Here is a 25,357-nt window from a genome sequence, read left to right on the forward strand (position 1 = left end):
TACATATGTATTTATTACAGAGCCACTGCACTTCCTTGGGTGGCGGCTGAAACAGTTGATAGGCTCGTGGGGAGCCGTGTGATTTGAGGAGGGCTTGGAAAGAGGAGAGGGTGGGTTCCTAGAGAGGTTTTTCTTTCTCCTTTTAACAGCTTCTTGCTGCCGCCCTTTATTAATAACGGAAGTATTAGTAACGAGTGTGCTGCATGGATGCCGTCCAGTGCAGGGTGATGCTGCAGTGTCCGGGTGAGGGGCCAGGACTGTAGCATACAGAAGCCCCCAGGGGAACCACAAGCTGCTGTGTTTCTATCCCCTTTAACCATGAGCCCTGGAGGCCTTTTCGGCAGGTTTATTTGTTTGCTGTGAGGAAAGTCCCCTGTGCTGATGGGAAATTGTATCCAGCGGAGCCTGAGAGAGGCAGCAGCTTTCCTTACAAGGAGTTTGGCTGGGACTCAGCTGGCGAAAGTTGCAGGGAGCCTGAGCTCTCTTCCTCCCTGCCTCATTCATTCACGCGCGGGGCTGAGGTCCGGAGCCAGCAGCCGTGGGGACGGCGCAGACGCTGAGTTCCCAATGATTCACTCGGCTCATCGGTGCCTGGTGGCTGGCTTCTTCCTCTGGATTCGGTGTGTGGGTGCAGCCCTGGCCTTGCCTTGAGGAGGCGTGTGCGTGCGTGTGAGTGTGAGCGTGTGTGTAGGGGGCAAACCATGGATCTGTGGATATAAACAACAAAGCCTGCCCAGCAAACTCATCCTCTCTGTGTCCCTCATGAAAATCCAGCTCTGATTTCAAGGTTAGAGGACTAATTTATCTTCTGTTTCTAATAGCAGGAGGGGAGGGCATAGGGGTAGAGGTCAGTTGCAGCTTTGTCTTTGGAAAGCAAGCATCCTTTTCCGTGTGTTCATGGCGGGTTTGGTTGAAATGGGGTGGGGAGGGGGAGAATTGTAAGGAAATACACAGCAAAACTTAACGTGAATCCTTTCCTGCAAGGAGGTGTGTGTTGTGGGGAGGCTGAGCATTGCAGGGCCGCTGCTTATTTAAAGGATGCAAAAGAAATTGCACTCAGAAGAACGGGAGATTTCTTTTGTGCACCTTTCCAATGACACTTTGCGGCCCTGATTTCCCAAGCCCTGTAGCTGTTCACTTCTTCAGGCTGGGAAGAAGTTAGTGGTGCCCTGCAAGGGGGCTTGGAAATTGACAGGTGGTGCTGAAGATGAGTTTGCTGCAGAGAACTGGGAAGGAGAGAGAGAGAGAGGAGGAGGGGGTGCCTGTCTCCCCAGTAACGTACGTCCCCCCCCATGCGCTTCGATCCCGCTGAGGCAGAGGTGGACCTGTGCTGCAGAATCTGTTGGGGGCGATAGAGCTGGTGTAGGGGATAACACTCAGCACTTGTGTCGCTCTGTCTCGCAAGCGGTAACCTGAGCTCCTCCCCATAGGGTGATCAGTCCTGTGATGCTCCCATGCTTTCTCCTCGCTCTCTTTGAAAGGCAAGAGAATGTCCTCGATGTTTGGCAAGCCACGGGCCGCCCCCAGCACCACTGACCGTCACCTCCCCAGCCTGCTGCCTGAGTGCAATGTGGCGATCTTAGGATGCAGAGGATCTGGCAAATCAGGTGAGAGGAAAGTGACACCGAGAGAGAGAGAGAAAGATGCATCTGGCAAGAGAGAGCCCCAGGGTTGGGCTGAGAGGTTTTGGGGTAAAACATGTTCGGTTCATGTTCATTTTAGGCAGTGTGGCCTAGTGCATTGGGCTGGGACTCAAGGGACCCTTAGTTCTATTCCTGGCTCTGCTACTGACCTGCTGGGTGACCCTGGGCAAGTCACTTCCCTTCTTTGTGCCTCAGTTTTCACATCTGTAAAGTGTGGATTTTGATCCTTTATGAAGCACTATGAGATCTATAGAGGAAACGAACTATATAAGTTCTAGGCCTTGTTATTATTTCCTTGAATCTATGGGTGTAAAAACAAGCAAGAGGGTTAAAACTTTGCCCCGCTGCTCCACCTGGTAATAAATGGGAATTTACCATAGAGACTCAGCTTTGCCTTGATCCTGGCCCTGCCCTGTGGTTCCCAGGCCTCCCATGATCATGCCCAGGGAACCAAAAGCCAATGCCCGCTCATTCTGGAGGTGAACATAGCAAAGTGCTGCTAATATGGCATTAATTCACCTGAAGTTATGAAAGTGGCAGATCCTCACAGCTTCCATTGGAACAACGTCAATTGTGCTAAGCTGTCCGGGAGAGTAGTCTGGGTGAAATCAAATGTAGTTCTGTAGGAACTCCATTGTATTTGAGCCTTCATCACAGGGCCAAACGTATCTCGCTGGTTTCACAGCAGTCACACCAGACACCCAGGTGGCCCATCCAGGATAAAATGTGGCCCAGGAATCTTCCAGGTGAGGAGAGCTGCTTTTGGAAAACAGAACTTTCCTCATTCCCTTTGTCCTTCTCCAGATGGGTGAAACCCCACAGAGAAGAAATTGTGATGATCAGAACTAAGGCCCTGATCCAACAAAGTGCATATGTGCATGCTTAACTTTAAGCACGCGAATAGCCCTATTGAAATCAACTGCACTGCTCATGCACTTAAAGTTATGATGTGCTTTAGTGCCTTGCTGGGTTGGACCTACAGCTCAAAACCTTTAGATTCTGTTTACTGTAACCATGATGGCTGCATTTACACTACCTGCTAAAGCGTAAACTAAATAGCGTTCGCTTGTTGGCCATTGGTAGATTCTATAGTATGTAGCCAATTTTCCAACAAAACCTGTTCCACCATCCTGCAATTATTCCGATTGAAGTCAACACACTTCTTGCAAGGCAAGAAGGATATGGCTCCTGAAGAGGTTTGCTAGAAATCCTGGGGAAAGTTGGGTGAATCTGTAGTGGGAAATTGCTTCTCTCTGGAATGGCCATTTCTACATGTTGACCTTTAAACAATTCTGACTAGAACTGAGTGAATAATAAATTTTGGTCCAGTTTGAACTGAAACTGATATTTTCAGCGGGGTTTTCCCCTGAAAACAATTCACTTTGGTGTTTTGTTTTGGGTGATTTCCCCCACCCCCCTTTTTTTTTTTAAATGGCCCACATGTCTAAACAAAATGCCCTTTTGAATCGAAAAGTCAAAATGAAATGTTTCAAAATGGTCAGAAAAAAATGTTTCAACTTTTCCAGATTTCCTTTTACATTTTCTTTTTCAGTCAAAACTATTCTTTGACTTTGACCTGAATGTGGAAATAATTTCAGAAAAATTATTCAGGAAAATGCATTTTTTCTCTACTTCTCTATTAACTGAAAATGTTTTGCTCTGTTCTAATTGTGATTAACATCTGATCTGCTCTGCCTTCCACCCAAACCCAAAGAACTGCAAAGACCTTCGACTTTCATTCATTCCTTTTGTTCTTTGAGTGAACTGATTAAAGTGACCTAATTTCTGCATCAACACAATGCTCCCTGGGTGAATTTTGACACCCAGCTAGCTGCCGCTTCCTTACTAAAATGTCTCTTGCATTCTTTGAGAAACATGTGAATAGAGGTGGCTGCTCTTAACAGACTAGCCTCGTTCTAAATTCAACCCATAACAAGCAGCAAAATGAATCTACTCAATATCCGGCTGGATCCTTCTCTCCTTACACAGACCAAACACCCATTGATTTTGATTATCATTTGTAGCACCATGGTGCGAGGCATGGTACAATCACATGCTAAGTGACGGTATCGGTCCCAAACAGCTTACAATCTAAAAATCATTTTATGAGTTAAGCAGAATATGGGAGTAAGGACTGCAGGATCAGTCTCAAGTGCCTGATGTATAATATATCTTTCTCCTTTCATATATTATACAGACTATATGATCCTAATCCTGTTATCTACCTCCATTTATATGGTGCTCTGCGTCCATAGATTGCAAAGTACTCTGCAAAGGAGATACGTATAATTCTCCCCATTTTACAGATGGGGAAATTAATGCACAGAAAGGAGAAATGACATGTCTAAGGTCACGCAGCAGAGCATCCACCAGGCTGGGACTAGATCTGAGGTCTCCGAAGTGCCAGCCAGTGTCCTATGTACTTGGTTACACTCTCTGCCATAACGGCATGGCAGCATGGTATAAAATGATGAGCAGTAGTTTGGGGTGGCTGTGTTACACACGAGTGGCCGAGCCGTGAGAGAGTTATGAAGGTTGTCTCAAAGGAACGCCAGTAAACCCTTTGTATTACCCGCCCCACAGGTAATACGTAGGCTACTGAGCAGGAAAGCTGGTTGAGAGAGTTATCAACAATTTGATTGGGTGTGTGTTTTGTGTAACTCCATCGCCGTAAAGCCAAAGGCCTTTGTACTGCAGGTCTGACCATGCAGGCCATGGAGAGGGAGGAGAAGAATTGTAGCTAACACATCTGAAAACGCCCCAGGAGAGCTTTTCTGAGCTCCAGGTTTGGGAGCTGAGCCACCTTCTCGCCCGTGGTGGAAAGGTCCCATTTCCAGCCACAAGATGTCAGCCCCTCGACCTCTTACTATTGCAGACTGAGTACTGCCCAGCCTGCGCTGCACATGGCGAGAAAGTTGTGAGTGGCACAGGAGTGCTGTGGAGAGGCTACTGTTCAGCCCCATTCAGCAGAGCTCTTAAGCAAACGTTTAACTCTCCGCTCCCGCTTACGGGCTTGAGCCCTGTGCTCTTTGACGTCAATGTTGCAGCTCCCATTCCCGTCAGCATTGCCAGATCAGGCCTCAAGAGCTTTGCCGAATAGGGGTGCATTGCCCAATCATAGCCTTTGTTTCCTGGCTACTGTTTCATGGCAGGGGTCAGTATCTGCAGATGCCAGTTGCAAATGAGCAGAGTAACTGGAGAGCAGCAAGGGAGGAAATTCCACATTTGAAGGAAGAAGGGGTAGGTTGATTTTAAAGAATAAGCAGCTGGTGCCTGATGGAAGGTTTGGAAGGGTAACATAAGGCCTGGTGGAGCTAGATGGGTAGGCAGAGTTCAGGGAGCAGTCAGAAGTGAATAACCACAATTATCACATGGGAAGTACAGCCACTCATCTTCCATATTTTCTGTCTGTACAATGTTGCATAAAGTAAATAAACATGAGAAAAGCCATCCTATAATTTCTAGTTAATGCAAATGACTTTATTCTGCCCCAAGCCTCCCCGTGGCTTTGCACTCAGACAATATGGAGGGTCTGTGACTATGTCCTGGGACAACAAACGTCCAACTCAGAAATGCTGTATGTAGCTGTGCTTTTCCCGGCAGTACCTACTGTGCATTTTAAACTCAGTCTGGTTCATGCTGGCTGGGGATAGGAGGGCCCAGTGACATTATCTGGGCTGTGGTTAGTTGCAAGGTGTAATAAGTTAGGGCTGGTTTGGTTTTGACACCTGGCGATAAGAGAAACTTTGGGTGAAATCTTTCTGTCGGTGGGGTCGCTGGAGGAAAGGAATCCTGGAGCCGGATCCTCAGCTGGTAGATGTTGCTATAGTGCCATTGACTGGTGGATTTACGCCAGTCTCCAGCAGGCTCAGCTAGTCAGTGTCAGAGGTGGGATTAGAGTGTAGAAGTTGTTGGTTCCCAGTCCTGTGCTCAGACCCCATTTCTGAAAAACTCCTATGGGAATTGTGTTGGTGAAATCTAATCAGTGATCCTTCGAAAGTGTGTTGCAGCTCAGCAAAAGTGAAATGAGTGTGTATAAATATACTGTGTAATAGTTTGTATCACTCGACAGATGGGAACTCTGAGCCTAACCCCGAGGGAAAGAATAAGTGTCGGGATGCTTTAATTTCATGAGCAGAACTAAACCGGCCCTTGAACCATTTCTCAAGGGAGAGTTTGTCCATTTCCCTTTGCACGTGGCTGCAAGAGCTACTTGCTACTGGTGTGAAGCTGAGTTGCACAGAGGCGAACAAAACTGAGACTAAACGAATCTTGTTTCACCTTTTACAGCACTGACTGTGAAGTTTCTAACCAAGAGGTTTATAAGTGAATATGATCCCAATTTGGGTAAGACATTTTCTTTGCAGTTATTTTTCCCTTGGTTGTTGTCTACATGCCATTTCTGGGAACACTTTTGTGCCTGTCCTATTATTGTTGTGATATAAATCAAGCAGTTAGTTTCTGCAGCTTTCTTTAGCCAGCTGGTACCAAGCTGGCTTTCTACACTGGCAGATGAGAAAACATTCTTCCTTTATAAGTGGACAGTAATTCTTCCCTAGGTCTAGGGTTTCCATACATATGGCATTTAAGGGGGGTGGGGAAAGTATGATACTTTGAAAACAACTAAACACTTGGGAAATATAAAACCACGAGAACTTAATTACACTGAAAAATGCCGATTGAAAACCACTTTTCTCATATATAAATCTCATTTTCCAGGCACTTTACATCGGTGCTTCCGAATGTCATCGCTAAGGGTGTGTGCTGATGAAATTAGCCTCCTCTTTATTGTATTTCTCAGTGCTCATGGAAATCATGGAAAACACAAACTTCTATTTTCTATCTCCAAAAAATATATATGATTCCTCCTCATTCTCTCCAATCATTGGTGCTTCACCTTTCCTTGTTTGGCCATGTACTGCACACCCAACTCTCAAATTAGCCCTTTGGTGTCAATTCTGAGTTCAGCAGTGGCTCTGAGGCAGGTTTGGGTGATAAATCTGCTTTAGACTCAGAGTAAACCAATGGGCTTGACTCTCCCATCATTGGCACCAATATAAATCAAGTCAATGGGGTTACACCGCTGAGAGAGCAGAATCTGCCCCACTAGTTGTGGGTCAGTGACCGGTACCATGGGTCGGATTTTCAGTTGGTATAAACGGGCATAGCTCCATTGGTGTCGGTGGATCTACGCTGATTTACACCAGTTCTGTTCTGTTCTCTGTTGTGTGTAGGTTACTATACTACGCTCATCATTATAGTGCGTGAGCCTCTTCCCGGAGGGCATTCAGAACCGTAACTAACCGCAGTCACACGTTGTTTGTTCTCTCATCCTCTCCCCCGTGGGAGAAATGTGGGCAGTGGAGTGTGTTGTTTTGGTAGGGTGTTGTCTCTGTGTGCGTGCGTGTGCGCACAAGCGCACGTTGCTCTATATTATGTCAGAGATGGCAGGTCAAAAAAATGCACTGTGCACTTGGAGTGGAAAGTGAGGGTGGTCCTTAGATCCTGGGGGAGTTCACTCCACAGTCTCAGACCAGCCCCTGGGAACGTCCTGTCTTCCTCACAGACGAGATTTACCCATATTGAAGAGAGCGCCATTGTGCCAGAGGAGCGAATAGAATAGATTAGAATAGACTAGATCATGTGCGCCTTATTTGTTTAAGAAAAAAGGGATTATTCCTGCTCTCTGCTTGTCATTTCGCCACAGGCTAGATGACAGAAATCACAACTCTTGTCCCAGAAAATTGACTAGAAAGGAAAACTGAAACTGTCATTACAGACAGCAGAGATATATAAATATACGAAGAACAGCTTCCATAGTTATGGAGGTAGCATTGGATTACTAGTCCAATTAATAACTCTAAAAGACAAGATGATTTCAGAAATATTCCCTCTGCAGTCTTCCTCAGATAAACTTCCCAGTGAAGTCAGCAGCAGTGAAACGGGTGGGAATTTGGCCCTGAGCAAGGACTATACGATTTTGCCCAGCATTTGAGAGCCTTTTTTCTTATACTCATGTTCATCAGCAGGGGGCCACAAGGAATATGTTCCCCCTTTACAAAGTGATCTTTCACAAAGCGGTAAAATTCCCCCTGCACAGCAGGTCAGCACCAGGGCTATGCACCGTTTAAGTCTCTACCTCCCTCCCCAACCCTGAGAAAAGAATAAAGGGACTTCTGCCGGTGAGAACGCCTAGAGAATCCCGGTTCCTACATGGGATTCCTCCACCTAGGGGAGAATGGGCACAAGTTGTCTTATTTTTGGTTCCCTCTCAGTCTGCATCCAGATGTCTGTGAAGCAGTTACAGAGGACAGCTGAAAAATACGTAGCTGCCTGGCGTTCACTGTGGCGACATGGAAAGGCTTCTGTTCCAGAGGCACAGTGTTCGTCAGGAATAAGGACTTGGCCAGAGTTGTTTGAAAACTCATAAAAATTCATAACGGGGGAAAGACGGTTAAAGACACTAGCAAAGCAATGTAGTTATTGCCAGACTGGATCAGACGATCTAGTCCCTACCCTGTCTTTGAAAGTGGCAACCACCACTGGTTTTAGAGGAAGGTGCGTGTACTCTGCAGTAGGCAGTGATGGGATAATCTCTCCATAGAGAAAGTTTCCTCCTGACCCCCACTAGTTAGAAGTTGGTGATGCCCTGAAGCAGGGGGGTTTGTATCCTTCACATCATTTTTCCTTTATTATCTGCTGTGTATGAATAATCTCTTGAAATCTCGATAGTGTATTCTATATCCTCGCCAGGCTGCTCATCCCCTATCACATGGATACACATTGGCTCGTTATTGTAGAGTGGATCCAATCGTGAGTTTAGAAAGGCTCAGGCTGATTTCAGGGAAAGGCTCAGGTTCATTGCAATCGTCTTTTGAACAATCCCTAAGCGCGTGAGTGTAAACCCAAAACAACTCATTCATTTTAATGAGCTACACAAAAACAGAGCAAAATTTTGCTGCAGAGAACCAGCCTAGAACAAACCTGATAGTACTACAGATGAAAATGAACATTCTCTGTAACAAAACCGAGAGAGCAAATCTGGGGCTTGAACTATCCTAAATTAGGAGACACATCCACTGACCTCTGGGCTGTCCTGCGCTTACTCAAAGCCCTCTTCACATGGGCAAAGGAGTTTGCATTGGAACAAAAGTGTGTGATCCAAAGCCCGTCAACGTCAATGGAAAGATTCCCATTGACTTCAAAGGATTTAAGTCAGGCCCTAAGAGAGGCAGCATCATTGCTCAGAGAAACAATGCTTCCAAACATATTTATTTTCTTTCCCCTTAAGGCCTGCTCCAAAGCCTGGAGAAGTCAGTGGAAAGATTCCCAGTGGCTTTTGGATGTGGCCTGTAGTGTGTTTCACTGTCTCAGCTGTGCACTGCTCCATCTGAAATTGCAAGCTAGCAATTTGGGGAATGTGTTAACTTTGGTAGAAAACTAATATCCCAGAAATGAGCAACAGATGCAGAAGTCTGAAGATAACTGTATTTTGCACTGACTGCAGTTAAATGTTCTGGGCATTTTTTCCACTGAATCTCTATTTGAGTAATTAACAACTATTTTTATGGGCCCAAATCCAGGGCATCATAAAGAACTGCAAATGATTTATTGTGGCCATTAGCAAAGAACGGACTAAAGACCTAATAACTCAGCAACTTGTGTTCCTAAAAATCCTTTCCTCAGATCTTGTTCAAGAACTCATTTTTAAAGAAGGGAGAAGAGAGAGAAATCCTCCCATATTTTAAAACCTCTCAAAAATATGACTGTAAATATCTAGTTGGAGCAATTGCTGAACATTCATTATTGTCACAATTGTTATTTCACAATTAATCTCTTCTTCCCCATTTCTCAAAAAAAAAGACAGCCATTGCAGCATAAGTTAACAGACAAGAACACCACCATGCCTCCGGCTCCTGATTCTGCATAGCTCTGTTTTTCTTACCAGATCAAACCTTTTCTGAACATATCTGTGCGACAGCTGGCCTATGCTCTCCCCTGTCAGAATATGCACATGTGCATTTGAGCCGTAGGTCCACTGTGAAATAGACACCCTTGATTTCCAGTTGAATTGGTGTTTTTTACCTTTACTGATGGCCAAAAAAGAAAATATATTGATGAGTTCTTGATTTGTGCTATTTGGATTTTTGGAGAAAAATACTGACGCTCTTGTCTGTATTGTAATACCTAGCACTGGTAATCATCACAAGGCTTTGGAGACACTGACCTGGATTCATTGCTTTGTTACTCCAGTTTCACACCAGTTTAATGCTACTGGAATCAATGAAGTTACACAAAACTGGTATAAGGCAATAGCAAATCAGGCCCACTAGCTTTCCCACTCCTCTGTGTAGTAGGCAAGTAAGCTTTGTAAAGAATCGGCTACTCTGAGTGTGTATGTGTGTACCACTGCTCTGTACAGGATAGGATCAGAATTGCTTGACTGTGTGTCATATGCCCTCTATTGCTATCAGTTACAGGAGATTTTCCTATAGCTCAAGTGTGAGTGGCATCTGTGTTTGGAGGAGAAAGAATTGCAATCTATCCCTGCTGTCAGCATGAATTTTCGAGAAGAGATGGCATACAGCATAGTGACATCTCTCGTGTGGTGTTAGGTGGCCACAGACTTGTTAAGAAAAGTATTGACCCATTTTCCAGATGGAGAAATGATGGCGGAAAGGTTATGTGACAAGGCTGCAGAGCAAGTGTCAGGAATTCCTGGTGTCTACACCTGCACTCAGACTACTAGCCTGCCGTACTCCCTGGGCATGTCTACACAGGGATAAAAACCTGCCACTGACCTGGGTCGGCTGACCAGGGCTGAAAAATTGCTGTGTAGACACCTGGGATCGGGCTGGAGCCTGAGCTCTGGGATCCTGCATCTACACAGCCATGTTTACTTCTCAGCCTGAGCCTCGCAAGCCCAGGTCAGCTGTCCCAGGCCACCCCTGGCCATGCCACAGGTCTTTTGGAACTAGGGGTGCTGGGCATGCTGCCGCACCTCCTAGTTTGAAGTGGTTTTCATCATACACAGGGTTTACAGTTTGGTTCAATGGCTCTCAGCCCCCCCACGATACAGATGGTTCTAGCACCCCTGTCTGTGTAGAAGTACCCTCTGTCTGTGCACATATGAAGTCCCATGGCCGTTACTACCAAGTACCTCTGCCTAGGAATGTTATGGCTGCCGGCTAACAGAAATCTGAATATTAGTCAGCAAGAGGAGCTAGAATGGGCAAACTCTCCTGGCTGATTAATTTAGAGGAGATCCTACAGTACTCGCTCTCCTCCCTTCTGTTAACAGAATGTTTCTATTCTGCCCTTCCCTTATTGCGCTTGCTCTTTCCTGATATTTGTTGCATGGAACAGTCTTGTCCTGGGCCATGAAACTTCCAGCCCTGGCGAACAGCAGCATGCAAACCTCTTTCCTTTGCTCTCATTTCTCAAAACCGAACTCATCAGGATAATTGAGATGTGAACTCGTAACCCAGGTGAAGTAAGATCAAACGCCTGCATTGAGCTGCAGCCCCCATGCCAGAGATATGTCATTCCTTGAATAAATGTGCAACAGATGAAGTTCATCAAATGAATTTATAGCGACATTCACTTACATAAACCTCTGCTATTGCCAAGTAAGCAACACATTAATTCTGAAATGGGTTAAACTCTTTCCAGTTCCGGTCTGAACCATTTGTGACAGGATTTATTTTGACAGCTGATGTTTTAACAGCAAAACATGACCTACATGCTGCTCTCCTACTGTAGACTTGTTTGTTAAACCAGGTTTAGCAGATATGTCGAAATGTTTATGATTGAGGGGGAAACGATGGTTCTTACTCAACCTAAAAAGGAGATTCAACTTTTGGTTTAAGAGGGATGGCCACTTAGCAGAAGGATACAGCTGAAGCAGGAGGTTATTTTCACTTGACACAGTGCCCAGGCAAACTCCCAGTGAAATCAAGGGACTTTTTCAATTGACTTTGATAGAAGCTGGATCAAGCTCAGAATGTGGAGGAGCTAGTGAGTTCTATTGGGTCCAAAAGAAAAAAGTAAAACCATAGTAGTAGAATTCAATGGAAAAAATTACCTTCAAATTGCCACTCAATGGGCAGCAGCAGTCAAAAAAGCAAACAGATTGTTGGAAATCCTTAAGAAAGGAGTAGATCAGGGATCGGCAACCTTTGGCACATGGCCTGTCAGGGTAAGCCTCCTGGCGGGGCGGGCCGGTTTGTTTAGCGGCTGCGGCTGCAGGTTTGGCCGATCGCGGCTCCCACTGGCTGTGGTTCGCTGTCCCAGGCCAATGGGGCCTGCAGGAAGGGCAGCCAGCACATCCCTCTGGCTACACTGCTTCCTGCAGCCCCCATTGGCCTGGAGCGGCGAACTGCAGCCAGTGGGAGCGGCGATCGGCCGAACCTGCGGATGCTGCAGGTAAAGAAACCGTCCCGGCCCACCAGCGGATTTCCCTGGCAGGCTGTGTGCCAAAGGTTGTCGATCCCTGGGATACATAATAAGACAGAAAATATCATATTGCCTCTATATAAATCCATGGTTTGCCCACATCTTGAATACCTTGTGCAGATGTGGTCACCCCATCTCAAAAAAGATATATTGGAATTGTAAAGGGTTAAGAAAAGGACAACAAAATGATTAGGGGTATGGTACGGCTTCCATAAGAGGAGAGATTAATAAGACTGGGACTTTTCAGCTTGGAAAAGAGACGACTAAGGGGGGGATGTGATAGAGGTCTATAAAATCATGACTGGTGTGGAGAAAGTAAATGAGGAACTGTTATTTACTCCTTCTCATAACACAATAACTAGGGGTCACCAAATGAAATTAATAGGCAGCAGGTTTAAAACAAATAAAAGGAAGTATTTCTTCACACAACGCATAGTCAACCTGTGGAACTCTTTGCCAGAGGATGTTGTGAAGGCCAAGACTATAACAGGGTTCAAAAAAGAACTAGATAACTTCATGGAGGATAGGTCCATCAATGGCTATTAGCCAGGATGGGCAGGGATGGAGTCCCTAGCTTCTGTTTGTCAGAAGTTGGGAATGGGTGACAGGGGATGGATCACTTGATGATTACCTGTTTTGTTCATTCCCTCTGGGACACCTGGCATTGGCCACTGTCAGAAGACAGGATACTGGGCTAGATGGACATTTGGTCTGACCCAGTGTGGCCATTCATATGAGAAGCCAACCATAGAATGCATGTACATGTATGCAATGGCCCATAGGTACTACAGTGATAGGTAGGTAGGCAGAAGGTCCTTGTGAGCTCTATGGATTCTGAAGTATAGCCTACATTAGATCTTAAGGCTTGTTAAGAAGTGTAATGGGTAAGCTGAGTGCATTGATACCTGATTTGCATATGCAAATGCAGGTTGGCCCAGGCTACATGGGTACACATGCAATGTGACATGTGTTGGTTGTGGGTGCAGACACAGATGTGTATGTGAAAATACAGCCTTTATTTTACCTGGGAAAGAGGGCTCAGGACACTTGTGCAGCGGAAGCGTTGACTCAACGGAGAGCTTTGCACAATACAAAAGAGACTGAGGGATGCTGGCGGTGCAGGCCACCAAAGGCCTCATTGTTGGGTCAGAGACAGGACTGTGGAGGAGAATCTCACTGAAATTCCTTGGAGGCTGTTGTACCAATAATGGGCTGGATCTGTGGCTATCGCCAAGGAGCTCACAACAGAAGGCAGCAGCTGCGGGGTGGAGGCTTCAGAGAAGGACATAGAAATCTCCCTAGTCCATCCCCTTGATCCTGGGGCTGCTATATGCAGGGCCAGCCCCCTGCACCAGGCTGGAGCAGCCTCTAGACTGCTCTAATTTTCACCAGCTGAGGGGGCTGAAACCAGTCAGCGATTGGCACAAGATGGGGACATCCAGACATGTCCTCTTTCCTCTGGTCACAGCCCACATGACAGCAGCAGGGAGGGCGTGTTGAAGGCATGTGTCTATGATTGACTCTGAGCCACCAAAGGGTCCATTTTGAACTGGGATGACCCTCCTGGGGCCAGGTTCTACAGCCAGCATCCACCTGTGGTGCGGCACAAAGTGTCCATATGTGCCAGAGGATCTGGCCCAGTGTTCTTTACAGGGAAACTGTGATGGGCTAATGGCAGTAACATCTGTGGGCCAAAACCATCCCTGAAGTAACTGCCATTGCCTTCATTGGCGTTACAGCTCGGTGACTTTGCTCCTGTGACCAGATCAGTCCGATCAGCACTTTATAAATACCAACAAGCAATTAGAGTAGATTGTTTTCCAAGAATCTAGGAAAACGGGGGATGTTTCCATCTCCAATCAGACAACTGTCCAAAAAGCTCTGTTTTCCATACTCACTTCTGGCACAAGTCCCGTCAGAAACCACCCAATCAACTAGCTTCAGGGGCCAATGGGAATAATTGGGCCTTCTTTTGTCTCTTTGTAGTAATAAACACGTGGCAAATGTATCTCTAGGTAACAACTGTATTGATTTCATTGCGTCTCACTCCCCTGCATCCTTCACATGCCACCTGTCTTCAAGGGTATGCTCTTTGGGTCTGGGACAATCCTTTTACATGTTTGTACAGCACCTAGGACAGTGGTGCTCAAACTTTTGTACTGGTGACCCCTTTCATATAGCAAGCCTCTGAGTGCGACCCACCCTTATAAATTAAAAACACTTTTTTATATTTAACACTATTATAAATGCTGGAGGCGAAGCGGGGTTTGGGGTGGAAGCTGAGAGCTCGCAACCCCCCATGTAATAACCTCACGACCCCCTAAGGGGTCCCGACTCCCAGTTTGAGAACCCCTGACCTAGGACAATGGGCCTTCGAGTCTGAGTAATGCCTCTAGGCACTACGGTGATGCAGCTATGAAAGAATAGCAATGCGTTCAGGCATAACCGTGGTCTAGTCAAATTATATGGCTAAGCTCAACACTGACTCGTCTTAGTTGTGCTTAAAACGATGGAACGTGTGGGACGTGTGCTAAGCAGTGAGAAGTAATGGCTTGTTATGCCATCCCGATTCACCTACTGCTAGCAGATCTCGTGGCTAGAGCCTTGTGATCAGTGCTGTTCTTCAGGGGCCAGGACCAGGGACCTCCACTCATGGGTGCTGACTTTTATTTTTCCCCAGGGGTGCTCCACCCCCCACTTCGCCCTGAGGCCCCCTCCCCCGAGTCCTTGCTCCGACTCTTCCCACCCCTGCTCCGCCCCCTCCCCCGAACCCCCCACCCGACTGCTACTCGCTGCTCTCCGCCCTCCCGCAAGCACCTTCCCCAGCCACCAAACAGCTGACCGGTGGCGCCGCCAAACAGCTGTGGCTGGTGTGTGCTCAGCACGCACTAGTTTTTCTCCATGGGCGTTGGAGCACCGGAGCACCCACAGAGTTGGCGCCTGTGTCTCCACTTTCATTGAGTGGAAGATGTAAATACCTGGGGCTCAGCCTTCCCGGAGTGTGTGGCCCAGAATGTGAAAGGCTCTCGTCCCAGCCGCTCACAAGAGCTCATCTGTTTTGCAGAGGACACCTACACATCAGAAGAAACTGTGGACCAGCAACCAGTGCTGATGAAAGTGATGGACACAGCTGACCAGGTAATGGCGAAGGGCTTCTCCAGGGGATCGAAGGAGGAAGTCTCTGTGCCTCTAGAAAGGATGGCAGGCTCCTGCTCCCCGTGGAGCACGCAGCAGGGATCTCAATAGAACGGGGTGGTGACTGTGAAACGAATGGGGAAACCGTCTCTGCATGGTTTGCTGTGAAGTCTCACATTTCACCAGGAGTGAACGTTGCCCCTGTGCAGAGGCCAGCACGAGGCGTATGTCCAGGGGGCCTCAGTGCGGAGGCCCTGTTCTGGCCTGATGCACAGGGGCCAATTTCATCCCGAATATCGACCTCGTCATGAGAGAGAAAAGGAGCAAGCAGGGAGGTCAGAGCTACAAGTAGCTGACTACGCGAATCAGCTATTTCTACCCAAGTTAATCAAGGGTAGGGTTTTATCCTGCTGCCTGTCACTGTGGTATCTGGGCGCCTGCCACATAAAACTGATAGTTATAGCAAGGTCCCTAGTGATTTCCTCACATCTCTGGTTCTTCTTCCCAGCTGGGGTGAAAACTCTGCTAGGGGTGGAGGGTTTGTATCTGTTGCCTAGGAGAGCACTGTGAGTAATAAAGGCGAGATAGCTGGTGGTACCTGGAACTCACCAAAGTGCAGTGGGAGCTGGGCGCTCAACTTTCGGAGGCTCCTTGGAAAAACCTCCAGCCCGAAAGGGCCCTAACACCACTGGGGCTGCTTGTCCCATCAAGAGCTGGCAGAGCTTTAGCCCAGGCGCTGACCGCCGCTCCTGCCACTGAAGTGAACGCTCTCCAATCTCCCACGGCCCCCAGGGCAGGCTGTTCCGTTGTTCGTTACAAGTCCAGGCTAGCCAATTTCACTTGTACAATACATCAGCGATGTCTCTGCAGCGCGACACAGACAGTGACTCACTTGTGGATATATATTTTATTGTTTGTAGCTCATGGAGTAACTCCAGATTCTATGTTTAACCAAGACCAGCTGGCGTGTCTGTGTACTGGTGACCCGCAAGTTGGGCAGGGGCTCTGATCCCAGACTCCTTCCAGTTGCTGGCGTCGCCAGCGAAAGGGGGCCCGGCGAGAGGGGGCCTTTCATTGTCAGCTGCAGCAGGATCAGGGCCACAGAGAAGTGAGCTTTAAGCCACCTTTGCACACCCTCCCCTCTGCTGATTTGTACTGTGTGTATTTCATCCATATTTGGGGAATCGGGTCACATAGGCTTAAGTCTCAGGATAAACACATAGCGCAGTAACTTACAGGGGGGTCCTGGTGCTGCTGTGCCCTGGGACACTACGTAGATTTAACCTTACGCCTCCGCTCACAGATAGTCCTGTCTCTCATGGGCCTCCCCCATGCTCAAGGCCTAGACCAGTGCCCACTGGAGTCAATGGAAAGATTTCCACTGCCTTCCACTGGGCTTTGGATCAGGCCCCCTGGAGTCCATCCCAGAAGGCCTTCCCACCGGCTCTCCCTGCCACAAACAGAATTTCTTTGTTACAAAGAAAACCCACCGATTAAATGAATCAATGCAAAAGGCTGCCTGAAAGGCTAGTCTTTCTGGAAGCCTGCCCGAGAGAAAACCTGACTCCACCACTGCGTGCTTTTGATTGCTCTGATTCGGGGCAGCGTGAGCTGTTTCATATCATTGATTCGTTGCACAAGGAACTTTTTCATGCCAAGCCAAGTCTGTTCTTAAACGGCCTTTTGAAATAAGCTTAGTTTTGAAACAATGTACAAAGCGCAAGACGAGCAAATGCCCCCAGAAGGGCTCTGACAGTGGCACTGGGGGCCTATGCTAATGCTGTCCTGTGTTACTCTTCTAGGATGTACCAGTGAATTGCGAACGCTATCTCAACTGGGCCAATGCATTCATGGTCGTCTACAGCATTGACAACAAAAGGAGCTTTGAAGGTTGCCGTCAGTACCTGGATATCATTTCCCTCCACACGAAAGGCATTCAGCACGATTATCCCATCCTCCTGCTGGGAAATAAGCTGGATTTGGAGCAATACAGGTAACAATCTTCGATCTGTTCCATGCAGAAGGGTGACGTTGCTTAGCCCAGACGGTCCCGTGGAGATGCGCTCTGTGCTGACTTTAACCTTTAATTTATTTCAAGTTGCCCCATTGTTAGCCCCAGAGTCCTCACTTTATGCAGAGAAGGGCAGCTGCAATGCAAGCTTCCCTGACAAGGTAGCTCAACTTGATCTGGAGGGGACAAGGGAGTTTGGGCTCCAGCCAGGCCTGCATGTCTCTGCTGAGAAAAGGGGACAAGTTAGTCCCGATGATCGTGGTGATTCTGTGACGTGAACACCTGTTCACTGAGCTCTGGACTGAGAATATGATATTATTTTACACTGAGCCATGGAGTGTTTCTCCTTCAGAAATGAACTCGCTTTTGGGTTGAAAAGTGCAGCAAGGAGCATATGTTTGGCTGAATCCCCAGGACCAGATGCTGCTGTCCTCACTCATTAATTGTCTTCTTGAAGTTAATGGGTTTCGCGGAAGGGCTGGAGGCGTGGCTCTGATGTTAATGTTTGGGGGAGGCTCTGAAAGCATGAATGTGAGATTGTCATTTCTGATGATTTTCTCTGCCGAGAAAGGGGAACATTTAGCTGCATAGTTGATGTAGGATTGGCAGCCAGGCAGATAGATGTATGTTTATTCTGTTAAGGTGAATTGAAGGGAACACACATCACTGTCATCCACTGAAGATCTCACAGATGTGTGTGTGGGGTGGGGGGAGCGCAGCTGATCAGCTGTTGGGGCTTAACTCCTATGAGCTTCAGAATGTGCATCCTGCTAGCTACTGCCTAAAATGGCCGAAGGGTCCATTGTTGTACAGTAGAGACCTTCTTAAATGGCAGATCTGTTTTAAAAATGAAGCAGAGCCATTAACTTATATTAAATGCCTTCGTTATTGCATCTGAGGGCTTATTCTGATACTCGAGTTTAGCTAACTGTTTTGAATTTCTGCGCACTCAGACACTCTCTCACACACACACACACTCAGTCACACTCCCTCTGTTATATTTAAGACAGGGCATTTGTTATCTGACTCTTGGCTGCCATTGCCCTGTTGTCGCTCCCCCTCTGCCCTTTCTTGGCCGGATGGCAGCCTGTGATCGGCTTCCCACTGTAGGGAGGCGCCCACAGATTCAGTTCTGATGGCTCGGTTGTTCTGTAGCGCGAAGATGCACAATCCAATGCTGAATCTTTTGTTCATTTTCCCATAGTCCCTAATTGCTGGTTGTAGATGTGGGTCAGGACACCCCTTGCTCTTTGTGACCTTGCCTCCTGTTCCGAACATTTTCCCCCCCATACCCCACCCTCTTCCCTGCCCTGTGTCCGGGCACTGGCTGGAAGGTGATTTGCTTATTTTGAGGTTGCTGTTATTTTTAGCTGGTTTTTTTAGGCTGCATTGTAACCGTACATTTGAACCTCCTCCAGCTCCTCCTGTTACGTTGTCTGACTCCTTTTCGCAGAGTTCTTTATCCTGTGGTTCTCTCGGCAGGGGGCTAAATGCCTTTGATGTGGTTGCTGGCCTTGCATGCTACTCTAGGCCGATACTCCCCACTTCTTGCTCATTCTAGAGCCTGGTGGCACCAGTGTCTATTCCGACCACAGGAACCCACTGCACGCAGAGGGAGGGGTTTTACATTTTCCCTGTTGAATTGATTAAAGCTGGAAGGAACTGCAGGGTGTCCCTGGAACACCAGTGCCAGCCACTCCCCCCCCACCCCCCCGTAAAGCTGAGAACAATAACCTGCGAGTAAATCCAAGCTATTACTGGAAACCTTGCTCTCTTTGCAGATGATCACAGCTGGAGCTTGCGAAGCTCCCTACCAGCCTTTGAAGTCCAGATAAGCCCCTGTCACAGATATAGTTTAACACCCCGTCTTTGGTACCCACCAGACTGCGCCCACCTCTCTGAGCCCCCAGAGTCTGAACAGAGTCCAGGCACTGTCCCTGTCTTGAGATCCCTAGGCACACTGTTGGGGTGCAGATCCTCTATCAAACACCTTTCAGAGTAACAGCCGTGTTAGTCTGTATTGGCAAAAAGAAAAGGAGGACTTGAGGCACCTTAGAGACTAACCAATTTATTTGAGCATAAGCTTTCGTGAGCTACAGCTCACTTCATCGGATGCATACTGTGGAAAGTATAGAAGATCTTTTTATACACACAAAGCATGAAAAAATGGGTGTTTACCACTACAAAAGGTTTTCTCTCCCCCCACCCCACTCTCCTGCTGGTAATAGCTTATCTAAAGTGATCACTCTCCTTACAATGTATATGATAATCAAGTTGGGCCATTTCCAGCACAAAGCCAGGTCAATGCCATCAGCTCAGCAGCTTGACTGTTCCCTGCTGTTATGTGCTAGGTGCAACGTCTGATGTAACAACAGTGGCTCGGTGGGTTTCAGGGAGCTCCTTTTGACTTCCAGCTATGAGTATGGATGAGCCTGACCTGGGCAGTCCAGGTCTGCCTGTCCCTAAATCTCCAGGGGTTCGAGAGAGCAGGTCAAAGTCTGGCTCCTGGTCAGGACATCCAGGGCTTTGGTATTCAAGGCTTGGGGCAGGCCCATCGCTAGCTACGACCTTCCCAGCAGTTGAGGTTGCTGGGCAGACAGCAATCTCCTCAGGCTCAGGATCCAGCCAGCCCCAAGCCCCTGGGTGTGGTTCCCCTAAGGTACCTTCACCAGTAATGTCCTTGCCCATAGCATTTGTGTGAGTAGGAGGGGAAGCTGAGGTGGCCTTAGCCCTCCATTCTGCAGGGGCCAGGCAGTTGGACACCTGTTGTGGGCTTTTTTAAGAAGAGTTCAGGTAATCACTAGGGTTTCCCCTCTCGTTTTTCCCTTCCCAGTTACACACAGAGAGTCTATTGATTTTCTGAAAAGTGAGTTTGGGTTGGAAGGCAATGACAGATTGATCGATTGTTCCTAATGAGTACTTTCATAACACTTTAATCATAGAATCATAGGACTGGAAGGGACCTTGAGAGGTCATCTAGTCCAGTCCCCTGCACTCATGGCAGGATTAAGCATTATGTAGATAATCCCTGACAGGTGTTTGTCTAACCTGCTCAGAAAAATCTCCAATGATGGAGATTCCACAACTGCCCTAGGCAATTTATTCAAGTGCTTATCCACCCTGACAGTCAGGAAGTTTTCCCTAATGTCCAACCTAAACCGTTCTTGCTGCAAGTTAAGCCCATGGCTTCTTGTCCTATCCTCAAAGGTTATGGAGAACAATTTTTCTCCCTACTCCTTGTAACAACCTTTTATGTACAAAAAACTGTTATCATGTCCCCCCTTAGTCTTCTCTTCTCCAGTCTAAACAAACACAATTTTTTTCAGTCTTCCCTCATAGGTCATATTTTCTAGACCTTTAATCATTTTTGTTGCTGTTCTCTGGACTTTCTCCAATTTGTCCACATCTTTCCTGAAATGTGGGGCCCAGAACTGGACAAAATACTCCAGTTGAGGCACAGAGTAGAGTGGAAGAATTACGTCTCGTGTCTTGCTTACAACCCTCCTGCTAATACATCCCAGAATGATGTTCGCTTTTTTTGTAAGTGTGTTAAACTGTTGACACAAATTTAACTTGTGATCCACTATGACCCCCAGATCCCTTTCCACAGAGCTCCTTCTTAGGCAGTCATTTTGTAACCCATTTTGTAACCCATTTTGTATGTGTACAACTGATTGTTCCTTCCTAAGTGGAGTACTTTGCATTTGCCCTCATTGAATTTCATCCTGTTTACTTCAGACCATTTCTCCAGTTTGTCCAGATCATTTTGAATTTTAATCCTATCCTCCTAAGCACTTGCAACCCCTCCCAGCTTGGTATCGTCCACAAACTTTATAAGTGTACACACCATACCATTATCTAAATCATTGATGAAGATATTGAACAGAACCAGACCCAGAACTGGTCCCTGCGAGACCCCACTCATTATGCCCTTCCAGCTTGACTGTGAACCACTGGTAACTACTAGTCTGGGAACGGTTTTCCAACCAGTTATGCACCCACCTTGTTGTAGCTCCATCTAGATTGTATTTTCCTCATTTGTTTATGAGGAGGTCATGTGGGACTGTATCAAAAGCCTTACTAAGGATAAGATATACCACATCTACCACTTCCTCCATATCCAGAAGGCTTGTTACTCTGCAAAGAAAACTATTAGGTTGGTTTGACATGATTTGTTCTTGACAAATCCATGCTGTTACTTATCACCTTATTATCTTCAAGGTGCTTGCAAATTGATTGCTTAATTATTTACTCCATTATCTTTCCAGGCACTGAAGTTAACCTATTTCCCTTTTTATAGATGGGCACTATATTTGCCCTTTTCCAGTCTTCTAGAATCTCTCCCGTCTTCCATGACTTTTCAAAGATAATCGCTAATGGCTCAGATATCTCCTCCGTCAGTTCCTTGGGTACTCTAGGATGTATTTCATCAGGCCCTGGTGGCTTGAAGACATCTAACTTGTCTAAGTAATTTTTAACTTGTTCTTTTCCTATTTTACCCTCTGATCCTACCTCATTTTCACTGGTGTTCACTAAGTTAGACATCTGGTCGCTACTAATCTTTTTGGTGAAAACTGAAACAAAAGTGTCATTTAGCACTTCTGTCATTTCCTGTTATTGTTTTTCCCCCCTCATTAAATAACAAGTCTACCTTGTCCTTCGTTTTCCTCTTGCGTCTAATGCATTTCTAGACTGTTTTCATGTTACCCTTTATGTCTCTAGCTAGTTTAATCTCGTTTTGTGTCTTGGTCTTTCTAATTTTGTCCCTACAGACTTCTGTTGTTTGTTTATATTTATCCTTTGTAATTTGAACGAGTTTCCACTTTTTGTAGGACTCTTTTTTGAGTTTCAGATCATTGAAGGTTTCCTGGTTAAGCCAGGGTGGTCTCTTGCCAGACTTCCTAACTTTGTGGCATCCAAGGCCCTGAGTCAGTACATGCCTAACTAAGCATAGGAATAGTCCGATTGGCTTAAATGCACTGACTTTAATAGGATTACTCACATGTTTAATGTTGAGTTTTGGCTGAATCGGGGCCTGAACCCTCATTTTAGAAGGGTACCAGTGTAATAAATTGTGGCTGTGCATATCCAGGCACTAGGGTAGTTAGTGTGAAGCAAACCAAAACCTAATGAAGTCAATGGGAGTCTTTTCATTGACTGAAATGGATCAGGTACTACAGCGTAAATTCCTTTATCTGGCGCTCAAACCCTCTCTATAAGCTGCCACTTTGTATCAGGCTGTTGTAGTGGCTAAGGCTGGCCATTAGAGGGAGCAATGATCTCAGGCCCTGAGCCCGTGCATATCAGCTGTCATGGTTTGTGGTCTCTGCTCCGCTCACATCCTTCCTGTTCTCCTTTGACAGACAGGTCACCAAAGCCGAAGGGGTGTCTCTAGCTGCCAAGCATGGGTGCTCATTTTACGAGGTCTCTGCCTGCCTGGAGTTTGAGGCTGTACAGCATGTGTTCCATGAAGCTGCGCGGGAAGTGAGGAGGGAGATGGAGAGGAACCTGCCAGTCCGACCGCTGTTCATCACAGAGGAGAGGCCCTTCCTACACCTTGCTGCCCCGACTGCCGTGGCCTCCAAGCATGGCCTGGCCAGCTGCACGCTCAACACTCTCTCCACGGTCAACTACAAAGAGATTCCCTCCGTGGCACAAGCCAAGCTGGTCACGGTGAAATCGTCACGGGCTCAAAGCAAGAGGAAAGCTCCCACGTTGACCTTACTGAAGGGCTTTAAAATATTTTAAGCCTTGGCCCCTCCAAGGGATGGGAAAGAAGCAGCCACTGGATTTCATGGCATCCCGAGGAACCTTCTCCAACTTCTGCAGTGGCATATTTGACAATCTCCATGGCAGCAGTGGCTTACAGACCATCTTCCATGATTTACTGACAATGCATTTGGCCTTAGATCTACAGCCAAGCACTTTGGTAGGAATGCAGCGAACAGGCCTGGGATTGAGTGCAGAAGAGTCTGAAACTTTGTCATAACGTCCTTCTAAATCACTGACTATTTGTCCAGTCCCTATAGCTCAGTATTGACATGATATTTGCACATTAGTCCTAGCGTTTGCACTGGGTGTTGGTAGAGCTATTTGTTATAGCAGAAGCAGGACAGAGAGAGGGAGAGATGAAGCCTATGTTATATTCGGCACGTCAGCAGGATGAGAAGCCGAATGCCCTCGCCCTGTGCGTAGGGTAAATAAACTTTACATTGTTCTCCCAAGAGGCCAGATCCTCTGCTTGTACGTGTGTATCACCACTTCTTGAAAAATCAGCTCCCTTAAATACACACTAGCTGATTAGACAAGCAGTGCGGCCCATGTAATAAGTGGGTCCAGAGTATCTAAATGCAGTGATCATGTAGAGGGCACAAATGTATTGCCCAGTTTGGTACCCTGTAGTGGGAATATTTGGATGGAATATACGACTTCATCAGAGCCAGGATGGTTTGTGGAGACATACTGGTTTTCACAAAACTTTCGCCCGGAAGTTTTTAGAGAGAGAGAGAGAAAGCAGCCGAGTGGCTAAGGCATTCAGCTGGCATGGGGGAGAGCAGGTTAGTTGTCAGTGCACTGTCCTGGGATGAGGGAGGCCTGGGTTAAAGTCCTGCTTCTGGCTGATTCACAGCAGAGTTTTCATCTGAGATCACTTCGACTCTGGCAGACCAGGGACATGAACCCAGGGCTCCCACATCCCAGGAACCTTGCTCTCTCTTTGCAACTTTGAAAGTTACCACAACATGGAATGGCTGTACTCCGGACAAGCTGTAGTATTTGGCTCATGTTGTCAGTGCTGAAGATCTGCAGTGTGAAGGCATAATGTCTGATGAATCTGGATAGAAGGTGGTCAGAGATACATGTTGGAGATAAGGTTGTTTGGGGTATCTTGACTGAATTTCCATACTTTCCAACATTAGGGGTTTGGGGTTTTTTAGACGTTTTTAAAGGGTTTCTGTAACTGAAAATTTCCTAGCTTTCCAGCGTTTTTTAAAATGTCAGTGTTCTTCTAAGGTTCTGTCCCCTAAAATTACTGATATGTATTTACAGCCCTAACTGGATTGGTCTGCAAATCCAGAGTTTGTATCCTGTGTGACTCCCATTGAAATCAGTGGAAACACTCCCTTCACTTCCATGGGAGCAGGAACAGGTCCATTGTTTAGAGATCTACAAATCCCATTTCAGGTAACTTGCTACAGCGCGTGTGCAGATGAAAGTCCTTATTGCCAGTATTGTGTTCAGCAAAAGCTAGCAAAATGTTGACAGTGTGCTCCAAGGCCAATAAATATCATTTAATGACCACAGAGCCCCCCCTAGTGGAATGTTAGCACGCTGCAACTGGTATGCCTTTCTCATGAAAGGACAACCGCAACTAGAATCCAGAAATGTACACAGGGTGGAGTCTAGTCTATACAGAAAAAGGAAAGCAGTACTTATTACCCATCCAGTGACACAGTGATTTAAATAATTCAAACAAAGCTGATGGCATGCATATCAAATCAAATCAGCAGTGTTTGCATTTTGCTGTTTAAGCAATAAGCAAGGAGAGGTTTTCAAATGAAATGGAAAAATATAAATATTGCAAATTGCAAATTATAATTGCAGCAGAATAAACACTTCCAGGTATCTAAAAACAAAAGCCTGCGCACTGAAATAACTTGTACCAAAAATATATTGAGTAAGGTTTTTTTTTTACAATGCAATGTTCCTTTTCAAAGACTTAGCCAATGGAATACTCCTTTACTGGGTGGATTTAAACAAAATCGTTTGTGTATAAGATTGATATATTTTCCATTTGTCTTAAATTATTTGTGGGTGTCTCCAGTCCATGCTCTCTGTGGAGAATGCTCAGTAACACTCAACCAAGAGCAATATTCACAATGAACAGGCCCTTTTCCTTAAGAAAGGTTATGTACTTTATTTTCCTTGTTGTCCATGGTTTGGGGACAGTAACTGCTCTGCTTCTGTATGGAATTGCACTTCTCTGCAAAGTCATGTATCTATAATTACACAATTTCAATCAACTACTTTGGAAAATATTTTAATAAAGGCAACTTTTGACGAGGCGTCAGCCTATCTGCTTAGCTTCAGCATTTTCTCGATGAACCTTCGCAGA

The 25,357-nt window shown here is 46.5% G+C and overlaps 1 protein-coding gene across 3 annotated transcripts; it reads left to right on the forward strand.

Annotated features, from left to right (window-relative positions):
- Positions 1–142: 142 nt before the first annotated feature.
- RASL12 (RAS like family 12) lies at positions 143–25,302 on the forward strand. 3 transcript variants are annotated; one of them, XM_084641232.1, is made up of 6 exons: positions 143–787; positions 1,431–1,607; positions 5,934–5,990; positions 15,163–15,236; positions 17,036–17,226; positions 22,608–25,302. In XM_084641232.1, the coding sequence occupies exons 2-6, from the start codon at positions 1,490–1,492 to the stop codon at positions 22,990–22,992; spliced, it is 825 nt and encodes a 274-aa protein (XP_084497358.1). In that variant the 5' UTR covers positions 143–787; positions 1,431–1,489; the 3' UTR covers positions 22,993–25,302. The 3 variants fall into 3 exon arrangements, with proteins under 3 accessions (XP_084497358.1, XP_084497359.1, XP_084497357.1); XM_084641231.1 differs by having other exon boundaries at positions 144–787; positions 1,482–1,607; XM_084641233.1 differs by lacking the exon at positions 5,934–5,990 and having other exon boundaries at positions 1,482–1,607.
- The last annotated feature ends 55 nt before the right edge of the window (positions 25,303–25,357 follow it).

The sequence above is a fragment of the Lepidochelys olivacea genome, assembly GCF_965140295.1.
Source record: "Lepidochelys olivacea isolate rLepOli2 genome assembly, chromosome: 10".
In the NCBI taxonomy this organism is placed as follows: Eukaryota; Metazoa; Chordata; order Testudines; family Cheloniidae; genus Lepidochelys; species Lepidochelys olivacea.

Excerpts from the sequence above, each read along its gene's own strand:
- RASL12 (XM_084641232.1), top strand. The coding sequence starts at position 1,490 with ATGTCCTCGATGTTTGGCAAGCCACGGGCCGCCCCCAGCACCACTGAC. Across the intron at positions 15,237-17,035 it reads TGATGGACACAGCTGACCAG|GATGTACCAGTGAATTGCGA; the intron begins GTAATGGCGAAG and ends TTACTCTTCTAG. Across the intron at positions 17,227-22,607 it reads CTGGATTTGGAGCAATACAG|ACAGGTCACCAAAGCCGAAG; the intron begins GTAACAATCTTC and ends CTCCTTTGACAG.